Source organism: Furipterus horrens, unplaced genomic scaffold (assembly GCF_987537825.1).
Source record: "Furipterus horrens unplaced genomic scaffold, mFurHor1.1.pri manual_scaffold_4, whole genome shotgun sequence".
Taxonomy (NCBI): Eukaryota; Metazoa; Chordata; class Mammalia; order Chiroptera; family Furipteridae; genus Furipterus; species Furipterus horrens.
This window is the reverse complement of record NW_028327174.1, coordinates 142,438,446-142,451,924: the sequence shown is the minus strand read 5'-3', so window position 1 is coordinate 142,451,924 and position 13,479 is coordinate 142,438,446. Positions and strand designations below refer to the sequence as shown.

General features: G+C 36.3%; 1 protein-coding gene across 1 annotated transcript in view; it reads right to left on the bottom strand.

Annotated features, from left to right (window-relative positions):
• The window catches only part of MPDZ (multiple PDZ domain crumbs cell polarity complex component), a 171,370-nt gene that overhangs the window by 136,105 nt on the left and 21,786 nt on the right, over positions 1–13,479 (bottom strand). The window contains exons 2-4 of the mRNA XM_090274100.1: positions 10,063–10,222; positions 4,425–4,490; positions 2,683–2,849 (exon numbers count right to left, since the gene is read on the bottom strand). Coding sequence (XP_090130226.1) covers positions 2,683–2,849; positions 4,425–4,440 — 183 coding nt within the window. The 5' untranslated portion in view covers positions 4,441–4,490; positions 10,063–10,222. The remainder of the gene's footprint in view (positions 1–2,682; positions 2,850–4,424; positions 4,491–10,062; positions 10,223–13,479) is intronic.

The following is a 13,479-nucleotide window of genomic DNA, read 5'->3' as shown; positions in this document are numbered from 1 at the left end:
GCAAGGGTGGTGCCTGGCAATGCCAAGAAAACTGAGTTCTAGTTCTAGTCACTCATCCTCCCTAAGTCCTCATGATACGCAGGGTGTGGGCCACATGGTTGCCTCAGTCCCTTTTCAGTACTTGAACAGGTAACCCAAGAGCCAAAAGTCTAAAGGCATGTGGGACATGCCTACAGAATTCACAAATCTCACATCTTATTTAGTCCTGAAATATATCAGTGTCTATCATTAATACAACAACATGGCACTGTACATAAGTCACAAACGATGACACCCAATGATATTATGCTCCACAGATTTCCAAGGAGGTGCAGCTGAATTACGTGGGGCTCAAACAGTCTGGGGCCCATCTCCTACTTGTACTTGCAAATATAAAGCAAGCTCAACAAGTAAGCCCTTTATCCCCTCCCTTGGGTAGACCTGGTAAGTGCAAATGCTATTCCGCTTACATAAGGCTCACTAGAAGAGGCATTTTTACAGTTATCTCACTGGACTAGGGGTATTTCATGACATACTAGTACTTTTTGTTAGAACTTTTCCCCTCATTCTAATCATATCTTCATAATACAACAAGGGGAGAAGATATCAGCTCAACTTCACACTCTCTGAAAAACCAGATAGTTTTTCACATCATAATCACACTTATATTCAGGATAGCCCCTGGCTGGTTTGGCTCAGTGGATTGAGCGTCGGCCTGCGAGCTAAGTGTCGCTGGTTCGATCTTCCAGTCAGGGCACATCAGAGAAGGAAAACTCTGACTCCAGAAAACCTCCGCTGCCTTGCGGCATACCTCTTCAGGGGAAAGGCTAAGGGAGTAAACCCCGACAGAAAATCCGGAGCCGGAGTCCCTAAGGCGGTTTGACGTTGTAGTCAACACCGGCAACTCCTGCGGCGCACCTGAAGCCAAGCTGTATTGACTCCGTCTTTCCCTTGGACCCTTCAGCTGCGAAGAGAGTGGGGGGTCTGCTGCATGGGCAACAGCAGACCCTCCATATCACCCCGCCCAGGCTCTGTAGCTTCAGCTTCACTGGAGAGGACACTCCAGCGTCATCGCAAGATGTCGATTCAACATGGGAGGAGACAGATACCGTGTCACTCCCGAGGTGGACCGAACAGCCATTCTCGGCGGTGCAGATAGACTCTTAAGAAGCTACACCATCGTCTCTCGAGACGGACGGCTGCCGGCTATTCAGGATATTAGTTTCTCCAAACCTTGCCCATCCATTCTGAAAATGAGTATCTAAAACCAATCTTTTCAATAACTTTCAAAGGAGAGAAATACAACTACATATAATAAAACATCTTTTTCATAATTCACGATAATGACTTTAAAAACCATTAAGTAGAAATTCACTAGAGAAAAATATTTTTAAAGATTCTTCTTTATTTAATTTTTTGGCTATCAATATATCTTGATAATGGACTTTCATGACATTAAACAATTCCTTCTCTATTGCTACTATTTGTTCTTTATGCACTGGGCACATTTTTGAGGTTTTTTTTTCATTGGAGCTGTTCTTTCACTGAACTATAAAACTAATCTTCAAGTTTCATTTTCACCCTTTTAAGGCAGAATATTTGCTACCAAGTCATCCATTACCATTAAACTAATGCTAAAAATATTAGAATGGGAATTAACTTGCATTGAAGGCATAGATTCACGTCAAACCGTGTGAGGGTAACAACCATTAAATTTTTTTTTTTTTTTTTTTTTTTTCCCCCCTGGTCATTGTGGCTCAAGTGTTTGGAGCATTACCCCATAACCAAAACGTTGTGGGTCAGATTCTTGGTCAGGGCACATACTTTGGTTGTGGGTTCAATTCCCAGTCTGGGCACATACAGGATATAACCAACTGATACTTCTCTCTCCCATCTCTGTTCCTCTCTCTCTTTCCTCTGTTTTTAAAAGTTATGGGAGAATGTCCTTTGGTGAGGATTAAAAAAAAAAAAAAAAAAAAAACTTAAGTACTTTTATAAACCTGAGAAATGGTGATTAAATTAAGTAAATTCAAAGACCATCTGACTTAAATTTTCATTCTGTCATTGTGATATATTGCAATTTTAATATAAAAGCTAGGACTTTTTAATGCTTATGATTTTTACAGAGAAAACTGTTACATTTAGAAGTTCTAATGCTTATCACCATCTGATGCTGTCATGGAAAGCTACTCACACTCCTTTAAGAAGTGAGAATTGCAATTCCTCTAACTGATGACAATGTAATTATTCCTTTTACTGTGAAAATAGAGGTGATTTCCCTTCTTTACACATGATTGCACATGCAAATCCAGGCTTATCTGAAATCATGTAAGAGTACTGAGTGTCTGAACCTGAATGAGCAAGATCACATGAACAATGAGCTTTGGTGATGATGGAAACCAAGTCCACAGCCATCCACTCAAACATACTTTATTATCTTCTTCTCATGTAGGGGCTCATTCTTTAGCACTCACACAGCTTTCAACACAATGTCATATCATCGACAATATATAGCAACAACCATTACAAAAATAACTAGGGGGGAAAAGCCACAGTGAATCTGAAAGTCTCCTTTGGAAGTTTAAATGACTGCATTACTACTCATTAACACATACAAAAACCAACCTTTCAAAAACAACGCAAGCCTTTCATGAGATCTATGCCAAGCCGTGAATACCTGCTTCGGGTGAATGATGTCCCTACCTGGTCTTTCAGCTGCTGCACAGAAGTCTGGAAGCTCAGAATCTGACTGAAGAGTGGGCTCTGCAAGACTGACTTTAGAAGGTTCAGCTTGTCTTCATTTGCCACATCCCCACGTTCTCGCAGCTTGGCTTGCAAGCGCTCAGCTGCCTGCAAGGCCCGGTTTTTGTCTATACCAAAGAGCAGCACCAGTCAATAGCAAGATTCAAACACGCAAATCAACCCATGCCTATAAAAAGCCTAAAACTATTCCTTTTTGAGAGCATAAAAATGACTCAGAAAAAAAAAAAGAGGGACTGAAACATGTCACTATAAATATGTCCCTCAAAACTGAAGTCTCTTGTAAGAAAGTTTGTTTGAAAGCAGGGAAGTAATTATAGTATATGATACATGCAACTAATTTTAAAGTACTGAAACTAATTCAAATAAAGTATATTTGAGTTCTAATGCCAGCTATTTCTACTTTAATAAAAACTACTGAAAGCTAAATGCTCTCTATTCTTGCAAATGCTGATATTTTCACCTGTTAAAAAATTTAATTACATGTAAGAAAATTAGAAATATAATTAACTAACTTATAAGTGAATGTAGATAATGTCATAACATCCAAAATGACAACTACATATATTAAAAAGAAAAACATTCTATACTTGAGAATTTACTTGAAAATACATCACAGTAAAGCATTTCTCATTTAAAAAACACAACTTTTCTCTCCGGGGATAAGTAAGGGAAGGGTTTAATTAAAGAGCGTGTATAAAAGACTCATGGACATAGACAACGGGGAGGGATATGATTGCGGGAGAGGGGGTGGGCTGGGTGGGGGAGAGAAATTGGGGGAAAAGGGGATAACTGTAATTGAAAAACCAAAAAAAAAAAAAAAAAAAAAAAAAAACACAACTTTTAATACTTTAAGTATTTTCCCAAAAACTTAAATAGCAAATACATATATATAATTAACTTACAATTATTATAATTCAAATATTGACTACTTGATGTATGAGGCACAAAGCTGTAAAATATGTAATAATAATAATCCTAGCACCTTGCATACCTGTTCGACCAGATAGTGAATTTCCACCAAAAATAATTTAAAACATCTCCCTAAGCATGTGCGTGCACATACACTTACTCTCTCCTTTTCTCTCTCTTACTTAGAAGTGCAACAAAATTTATATGTCCTAACAGATTATATATTATATTAAAATATATTTGCCATATCATAGTAATCAAAGAATGGCAATTATCACCAGAGACATTTTCTATAACATTAAATGTGGGATTACACAGAAATTTGGAAAATAAAACATGAATTAATGTTGACCATTAGTTCACAAACACACACAAATTTAAACAAACAATATTTACTCATGTGCAGAATATTAAAAGCAAATAATAATAAAGTACAGATGAAAACTTTATTCTGGGTCCTATTTCCCATCATGTCTCAGAATAAAAAGCCAGCATTAGGTTCGTACATAAGAACTGGGTTTACATTCAAGTATTAAAACCCATAACTCATATGCTTTTAACTTTTGCTTATAAATGATGTTATTATAACACTTCAGATGAAACTGTACAAATATAGAAACACATTAACTTAGTATAATGCTAGTGGATAAAAACTTTTAAAAACTAAGTTACGATAGACACACTCCTGCTATTTAGAACATACCATATTTCAAAGATCCATGGGAAGGATTTTTAATTCTTATTAAAAATAGTCAGAAAGAAATACATCTTACCTATTGTTTCTAACATTATTTTCAATGTTCAGTTTCTTTTCTATCAACAGCAATCAAAATTGAACTCTAGGGAGAAAAAAAAGAAACAGTTATATTTTACCATAATTTTAAAATTATATTCTGAAACTATATACTATTGAAAGCACTTGATATTACTATAATTCCTGACCATTAAAATTTTGTTGACTTAAAAGATAGTCTTCCTTATAGGCAAAAAATATCTTATATTTACAGGTAATACTTGTAAAGTAAGGTAAAAGGCATAAAATCTCTTCTAAATAAGATCACAGACATACCCAATATCTTTCCTTAAGAGCTCCTCAACACAGTTCACTAAAATCTTGGATTCATTTAAAGATCCCTACCCACAGAATAATAAGTTAATTTGACTTCTGCATAAGAAATTCTGTGGGCAAAAATTAAAATGTAAAAAGCAGACTGATCCTGGCCTTGAACGTTCACAGTGTAACTGGGGAGACAGTACATACATGCCAATTAAAAACGAACAGCGACACTCAAGCAGTACACCAGCCACTGGGAGATAATGCATTAAATCATGGATGAGGAACTGAATGAAAGTGTTAAATAAAAAAAGCTTCTTCAAGGTTTTCAGAATATTCTCCTGGCTATAATATTCTCTTCTTTCCCATTAAAAAAGAAAAAAAAAAAAAAAAAAAACTTCTCAAATCATTTACCTCGCTCGCACAGATCTCAGCGGTCACTGACAATACTTATCTAGACAGTTTCAAGTATTGACTTCAACTTCCCACTAACAATGTCCACATCACTGACCCAGCTTTAAGGTTTGCTGTCCAACAATTTTGCACAATGTCTCCATAGTTAAATTTACCCTTTGTCTGGCAGAAAACCAAGTCATCAGGAAGTCAGTCAATAATTCTTTAAAGGAATCTACAACCACATCCTCACTTTCATCTGGATGATGAGAAAGGGATTTCTTTGAAAAGGAATAAGTTGCCCCCTGTTATTTCTTTAAGAGAAAATGCATTTGGAAGAAATGGAAGTATGTGATGTATGTATATGAACACATGCATAGACCATCAGTGCCTGCAATTAGTTCAGTGTAATAACAGAGAAGAGTACTTACTGAGTTTCCTTACCCCAACTTAAAATATACTCTCGAAACCATCAACTTCATTTCAAACAAATAGCTCAACCACTGGCAGTTGGTTTAAAAAAATGCGCTGGTGTCACAACAAGAGAGCACTGGCTTTAACCTGGAACTGAAACCTAAATAGCGGTGTGGCCTTGAGCAAGGGGCCTAGCATCTGAACTGTAATTTCCTAGAAACATATTTACTCATTGCATATATTATGACAAATGAGATAAAAATATACCAATTTCCAGATCACTGCATAAAACATAACTATAAATATATATATATTCAGAATTAATACTAAATCCGTATGGATGAGCATTCCAATATCAGGCACTGCATGGTTTCATGGGGAAAAATACAGGGTGAGCTTAAAAGTAAACTAGTCATATTTTTTATTCTAACAAGGAGACTATAATATTCCTTCGTAAAAATAGCATACAATTACGTTTACCACCTCAAAAAACTTATTAACTTGTCAATTAAAAAGTAAATATATCCCAATATAAGGAAGTCCAGATCTACATAGGCATGTTTAATTAAATCACCCAAGGGGAAGCATGATAGCAATGAAAAAGCATAAATTAAGGAGTCTGGTGATTTCAACTTGAACACTTACTAGCTATATGTGTTTAAGTCACTTACCTATCTTTTCTGAACTTGAAAATCCCTTAAAAGTTCAGAAAGGGCAAAATTATATACATGAGTGCTTGGTATACACGATAAAATTTGGTATTCTTCTATAAAATATTAACTCGGAAGATAGGCAGTATTGGCATGAGGTGGATGGAGGGGCACCCTTTGAATTTAGAGGCCCTGATTCAGAAGGAGCCTGCAGAGAAATTATAGGTTATGTAGTTCCCAACTGAGAAAAACACTGCTGCCCAAGCGCTCACCTACAAGTCACTTATGTGAAAAAAAGAATTCTTTTCAGATAAATTCTTATTATAATAAATGTTTATTTTTAAATGCTCAAGTTGCAAGTTACTGATATTAGCTCCCAGATGAAATCTCCACTCCTCTGGATTTGTGATAAAAAATTAGTTTCAGTTTGTCTTCTCTGCTCTGATGTGCCTAAAGTAAATACATGGTGCTTTTTTTCTTGTGGCTTTCCAGATTTCATCATTAGTTACCATGACAGGGATAGGAGATTTTTAAAATGTGACCCTTTCTATGTCTTATAATACTATCCCAAGGATTCTGCTGTAAGTATAAAGAAACTCATTTGCAATCAAAGAATTTTTGAGATGCAGACATGGAGTCCACTCCCATCCAATGGCAGACGTGAATTCTCCTTTTCACCCTTTCACCATCACCCTTCCCTGTTTACCCATCTCAACACGATGGAAATAAGAGGGTGTCTGAGTGGTAACAGTGGGTCACAGCCAATGAGTAAGACTTAAAAAAGATCCAATACATGTCCGAATGGCACTTTCTGAGGGTTTTTGTGAGCAATTCATGTGACCAGTGAGGATGATGAAGCAGAGGGGCAATAAAGAGAAGAAATGAAATATGGATACAATAACAAAGTAATCAACACTAATGCTAGAGCAGAAGTAATAATAACAGCAAACACAGCACCTACCACACACTGGGCACTGTTCAAAGCATATTATACAATTAAATCCTTTAATTCTCACCAAACCCACTCACCTGAGGAAACTAAGGCACAGAAAGGTTCATTAACTTGCCCAAGGTGATACAAGGAGTAAGTGGTGAAGCCAGAATTTAAATCCAGGCATTTTAGTTCCAGAGTAAATTTACATTTTAACTTCTCCAATACCCTGCCTCTGGATAGGAACATTTACCTCACCATTCCTCTCCCCTTTCCAATTTCAAAATTGTATAGGCCTGGTTCTACACAAGGCAAAACTAAAGGAGGAAATAGGAAGACAGCTTGTGTATAAAGTCTAGTGAAATAAGCCAGTCAAAAAAAGACAAATACCATATGATTTCACTTATATGTAGAATCTAACTGAACTAACAAGCAAAACAGAGATAGACTCATAGAGATCAGGTTGAAAGCTCAGGGTAGTGGTTTGGGGGTGGGGGTCAGAGGGACTGAGCAAAAAGGAGAAAGAACTCAGGACATGGACAACAGTGTGGTGACTGCAGGGGGGAGGGGGGGAGTGGAAGGAGGTGGAATAGGGTGCAAGGCGGATAAATGGTAAAGGAAAAAGAATAAAAATAAACTATTAATAAAGTAATTATTGATAGGCAAAATAATAATAATAATAATAATAATAATAATAATAAAGTCCAGGAACCAAAGTGAATAAAATCTGAAATGGACTGGTGTCAACAATGCAACAGAGCCAACAATCCACAGAAGATATGAGCATGTCAGAATTAAGTATTTTGGAAACTATGATAGATATATCAAAGAAAGATCAGTAATATTCACCATTTATATAATGTTCATATGTTTCAACAAACCACTTTTAAAAATCCAAGTTTGTAGAAAAACTCCAAAAAAACAAGCCTCTTTATAACAATATTCAAAGTACATTAAAAAAGCATGGCTATTAGAATTCAAGGTAAAAAATCCCTCAATACAACAAGAATAAGCATATTCAAATGGCAAAGAAAATATTAGTTCTTTTCTAGCTACTCTTGAGGTATTACGCTTGTAGCCATATCACTATTTGATTAAAATTGGACCATGGCATTCAGAAATATAAGACACATCATTAATACTCAATCCAGTACCTGTGAGGAACTATAGAGCCAGGCACATTACATATACACATGACATACTGGGTGCAGGAACCCTGACCATCTTGCTCTCCAGGATATCTTCCACTGCCCAGTACAGTATTCTCTTCCTTTTCCAGGTAACACAACAGAGAAAAGGAGACGCAGAGGTGTTGCTCGAGGCCACATACCTAGCCAAGCCAGTCAGCTGGAGATCTCAGATTTGAATCCAACTCTGCCTGATTTCAAAGAGCACACCCATTCCTCTACTGCACTACCCCTATCTGCAATCCTCTCTTGAAAAAAAAAATCTAGTGGTGGAAATAGAGTTAAATTTTAAAAAAGAAAGAAAGAAAGAAAGAAAGGAAGAAAGGAAGAAAGAAAGAAAGAAAGAACGTTCACAGCAATGTATGAAATTTGTAGTATTTGTATAAAAGGGAGGGAAATGTTTGTGTAAGTAAATTAGTATGTGCATGGTTATGAAAGCACAGACTATTTTTACAAGCTTTCTGAAGACTAGGAGTGGGATGTGAAGAGCTGAAGGACATTAAGAGAAATTTTTTTTTTTGCACTTCATTTCTTTTGTGTGTTTTAAATTCTGTATCAATATGAGGCTGCCAGAATTAGCAAATAAAGATACAGGATACCTAATTAAATTTTAAGTTCTGATAAATGAAAAATTTTGTAGTATACTTATATCCCTTGCAATACTTTGGACATATTTATACCAATCACCAATTTGTTGATTATCTAAAATTCAAATGTAACCAGGCATCCATTATTTTACCGGCCCACCCTACTTATGCATATATTTAGCTTAGGAAAACAAATCAGATTTTCAAAAGAATTTTTAATTTAAGACATTTTTGACTCCTGAGAAATTTTTAACATAATAACAGACTTGCCAAATCCTTTAGAAACTTCTAAAGATTTTAGCCATGACCATATGATTCAACAACAATGGGTCGGTAACACTAGTTTCAAGAGAGGATAAAAATCAAACGAGATATTTAATTTTATTTAGAAACATAAACATGATAACTGACTAATCATTTTACTTTTCGACAAGCTGTACTGGTAACATGTAGGCACAGTTTTATGTAGTAGACAACCAATGCGTGAAACACAGAACAGATCACTCGGCCCCATGCAGACCACATGGCAACTAACAAGGGAAAATGTTTTATACTAAAAATAACTACTAAGAGAAACTGTCCTAAATGCATACACTTTCCTAGCTATCTTAAACAATTCTGACTGTAAAAGGAGTGTAGCATTAAAAGAGCCTGCTGCAATGGTTTGCGGCTTGTCAATTGCTCAGCATCTGTTACTGCATATAAATTTAGCATTTGCCTCATTCATAGCTGCATCAGCACTACCTGAAGTTAGCAGGCAAATGTGAGGCTGTACTCATTTGCAGGTAGTTTGTCATATATTCAACTGGCCATGACAGTGACACTTACACTTTTAGTCAGAATTCATACGATAACATTACTGAACTACTGCTCCAAAAGCATACAAATGCCACACTACCCACCAGCACCATGCAATCACCCAACAGAAAACAGCCTATTTTTAGCATCTGTTCTTTTGAATTTCTCCCTCATTTTTATTGGCTTGATCAATATAGCATGTGTGAACAATATTTTTATTTTCAAGTTGGCATTTATGAATCTTTTTGAATTTCTTCAATAATATATTTTATTAATTTTATTTTACCCCTCCTCCAGGCAAAGACAATCAGGTATCAAGAAACCTAGCCTTTACAACATACTTCAAATACTGATTAATAGTCCTGTCCTTCCTTTATAAAATGGAAAGATAAATTACCTGTCCAAAGTGAAAATGCCGAGGTGGTCACAGGATTAGAAGAGAGCTCAAATTCTATTATTACTGATTCAACAACACATGGGAGCCTCCATGAATGGCATGTTGTTGGGTGGCAGAATTAGAGAAATGAGGACAGTCTGGGAACTCACAGGCCAAGTGACTGCAAGAAAAAAAAAAAAAAAACAGTAAATAGACGCTTAAAATACAAGAAGACATAAGGACACCAAACCCAAATGGAAGAGAAAGGAAAAGCTTCTGAGCACCCCGCACAGAGTCCTAAAGAACAGATGGGTCTTGGGGCAGAAGGGGTAATAAAAGAGCTCCCCACACAGAGGCCAGGGTGCATCGTACCTTCTTAGAACTGAAGCAGTTTCTGGCACCTGGAGTGGGGCTGAGGGAGGAGGAAGGACAGGACAGGTGATGAGGCTAGAGAGGTGGATCCGGGCTGAATGACTGAGGGCACTGCATACCATTCTTAAAAGAGTTTCGACATTTTACTTTGAAGTTTATTTTGGTACAATGAGTAACATGGTTACTTTATTCTAGAAAGGCCACTCTGATAATGGTGTAAAAGACCTATGAGAAGCAAGAGAAACTGGGGAAAAGGACCAGGTAAGAGACAATTTTTTAAAATAGAGATGAAAGTGAAAAATAAATAAAAATGGGAGATGGACTCAAGAATTAATTAAGAGCTATAAGCAATGTGGATGTAATGAAATGAGTCTAGCATGAATTCCAGCTTTCCTGTCTCACTTACTGATTGGATGGTAGTATCAATCGCCTAGATAAAAAATATAAAAAGAATAGCAGATCAGTGGTATGACTCTTCTAGAAATAAAATCTGTCCTGATCAAGAGTTTAAAAGGCTGAATTATTGTACTTTATAATGCTGCTATGAACTGAATTATATGCCTCCAAAACTCATATGCTGAATCTGTAACTCTTAACATGACTGCATTTGGAGATAAGGTTTCTATGACCTTATGAGAAAAGGAAGAGAGATCACTCCCTCCCTCCCTCCCTTCTTCCTCCCCTTTCTCCACAAGCAAACACAGAGAAAGGCCATGTGAGGACACAGTGGCCATCCACAAGCCAGGAAGACAATTTTCACCAGAAACCAAACCCTCCCAGACCTTGATGGCAGACTTTCCAGCCTCCAGAACTATGAGGAAGTACATTTCTGATGTTTAAGCCACTCAGTCTATGGTATTTGTTATGGCAGCCTGAACTGACTAATATACAGGGTGGGGAAAAAGTAGGTTTACAGTTCTGAGTATGCAAAACACAAAGTTTATTCTTCTATTATCACTTATTAATTACTGTGTTATTTTCCATATGAACAACTGTAAACCTCCTTTTGCCCCACGTTGTTGATTTCAACTTTTCCATAGCCCTTGCTCCAAGAAATATATCATTACACATATACTCCCCTCTCCTCCAACCAAAGCCAAAGGAGCAAAGACTGGGCTCCCACTCAAGGAAAGACAACCCAAGTGCTGACCTGAAAGGCAGAACTGGGCTAGAGAAACACTGCAAAAATAAACCACGTAGTGGTGGAGCTACAGTTGAAAAGACAGAAGGAAGAGGAGTAAGAGGAGTAAAGGATGAAGATGCACATGCAAGCCTGAGGTATGAGAGACCAAAGGAGTCAATTGACAGAGACAGAAGGACACAGCTTGGGAGACCCAACACAGCCAATGAGAGGAAACAGAGTAATTGGTCCCTAAGGTGCAGTCACTGACACTCATTCCTACAGTGAACTCCATTCTGCCAGAGGTAGTCAGTGGGAGGCCCTTTGTTTCATGAAACAGCCTGCTCCGGTGCGGCACCACACCACTACATCCCAAACAACCCGCGCCCCGCCAGCATCCCCGCTCAACAGGCACCCTTCCTTCATGTGAACACTGCGCTGCATATAAAGATTTGAGGGCGATGCAAGCAAAGACAACTTTAATAGAACCACTGAGATAATTAAGAATCCTACAGGGAAGATAGTTACACCAGAAAAACAAGGCTTAGGGCAGCTGCTCTTATGGCAGGTGAATAAAATACTATAAAGGATTCAGTTTTGATCAGTGCCTGAGAAAAGCCATCAGGTTTCAACCAAATAAAACATCCACCCACTACTGAACAAGGAATGTTCGATTTAACTGACAAGGTTTCATTCTATAAATGAAACCACAGTAACTGTAAACATTTAAAATAATGATTTTTTGGCAAAAATATTCTAGTCATAGGAGTCTAGAAGTAATAGTTTCACTTCAAACTCCACTAGAATAAGCCAAGTATGTATGTCAAAAATTTTAAGTATCACTACAAAACAGAAAAAGAATCTATAATTTATAAGCCAGGAGGAAAAAAGATGAAATAAAGATTACTCAAACAATCTACAAGAGGTGGGAAACAGAGGGAAAAATACAAATAGGAAGAGGTATAATAAACACAAAACAAGTGGTCTAAAATAAATCCAGATATCTGTATTCATAATAAATACAATGGCTCAGACTCACTTATTAAAGAATAAATTTACTATCCAGATGTCAAAAATGAATTGAGACTTGCAGAATAAGTATAGTTTAATATCACCTATCTATATTTCAAAAATACATACAATAGTATATGCTACATATAAATATGTACATATGTACTCTCATCATATTCAATAATTAATTAAAAAGACACATTCTAAAATCAAGTATGAATTACTTTTAGAAGTGGACCGCTGGAAGAGGTTGCCTCAGATAAGAGGGAGGTTAAAAGGGGATTTTGTTTTTCTTTTTTTTTTTTAAGGAAACTATATTTTTGTAATGTTTTTAAAGTATATATGTAAAAAGTAACTGGGCTGAAATATGCAAGAAATAGTGAAATTTCTGGAATTTGCTTCATTGAAATGGGACAGAAGAAACAAGACCTGGCAATGAGCCAATGGCTATTAAAACTGGAAGATGTAATGTCAAGATTCACTGCAATAATAATTCACTATAATATGTACACTGTAAAATCTACATTGGAAATTTTTAATAATATAAAGTAGAAAAGTAAGAGATTGGCATTAAACATATGAAAATATTAATATATAATTTTGAGGATAGGACTAGGGATGATTATTTCATTCTTTATACTTTACATTATTTTTCAAATCCCATCATCCTTCTTCGGGGGGATAAAAAAGATTTCATCTCAACCTACTGAATTATTTGAAAAAAAATTTTTACCATTGGTAAATGCTTCCAGAAAAATAATTTCCTCAGGCTAAATTACTTAACATCCAGCAAAATGAAAGAACATATTATGAAAAGATTTCTTCAAAAATTAGTATCTGGTAAGGAATTTCACTTTTACCATTAAAAACAAAGCTTTATTCTGATTTTTTGGAGCCTACTCTGCTTCTAGATTCACCAAGCAGTTTTAGATAAG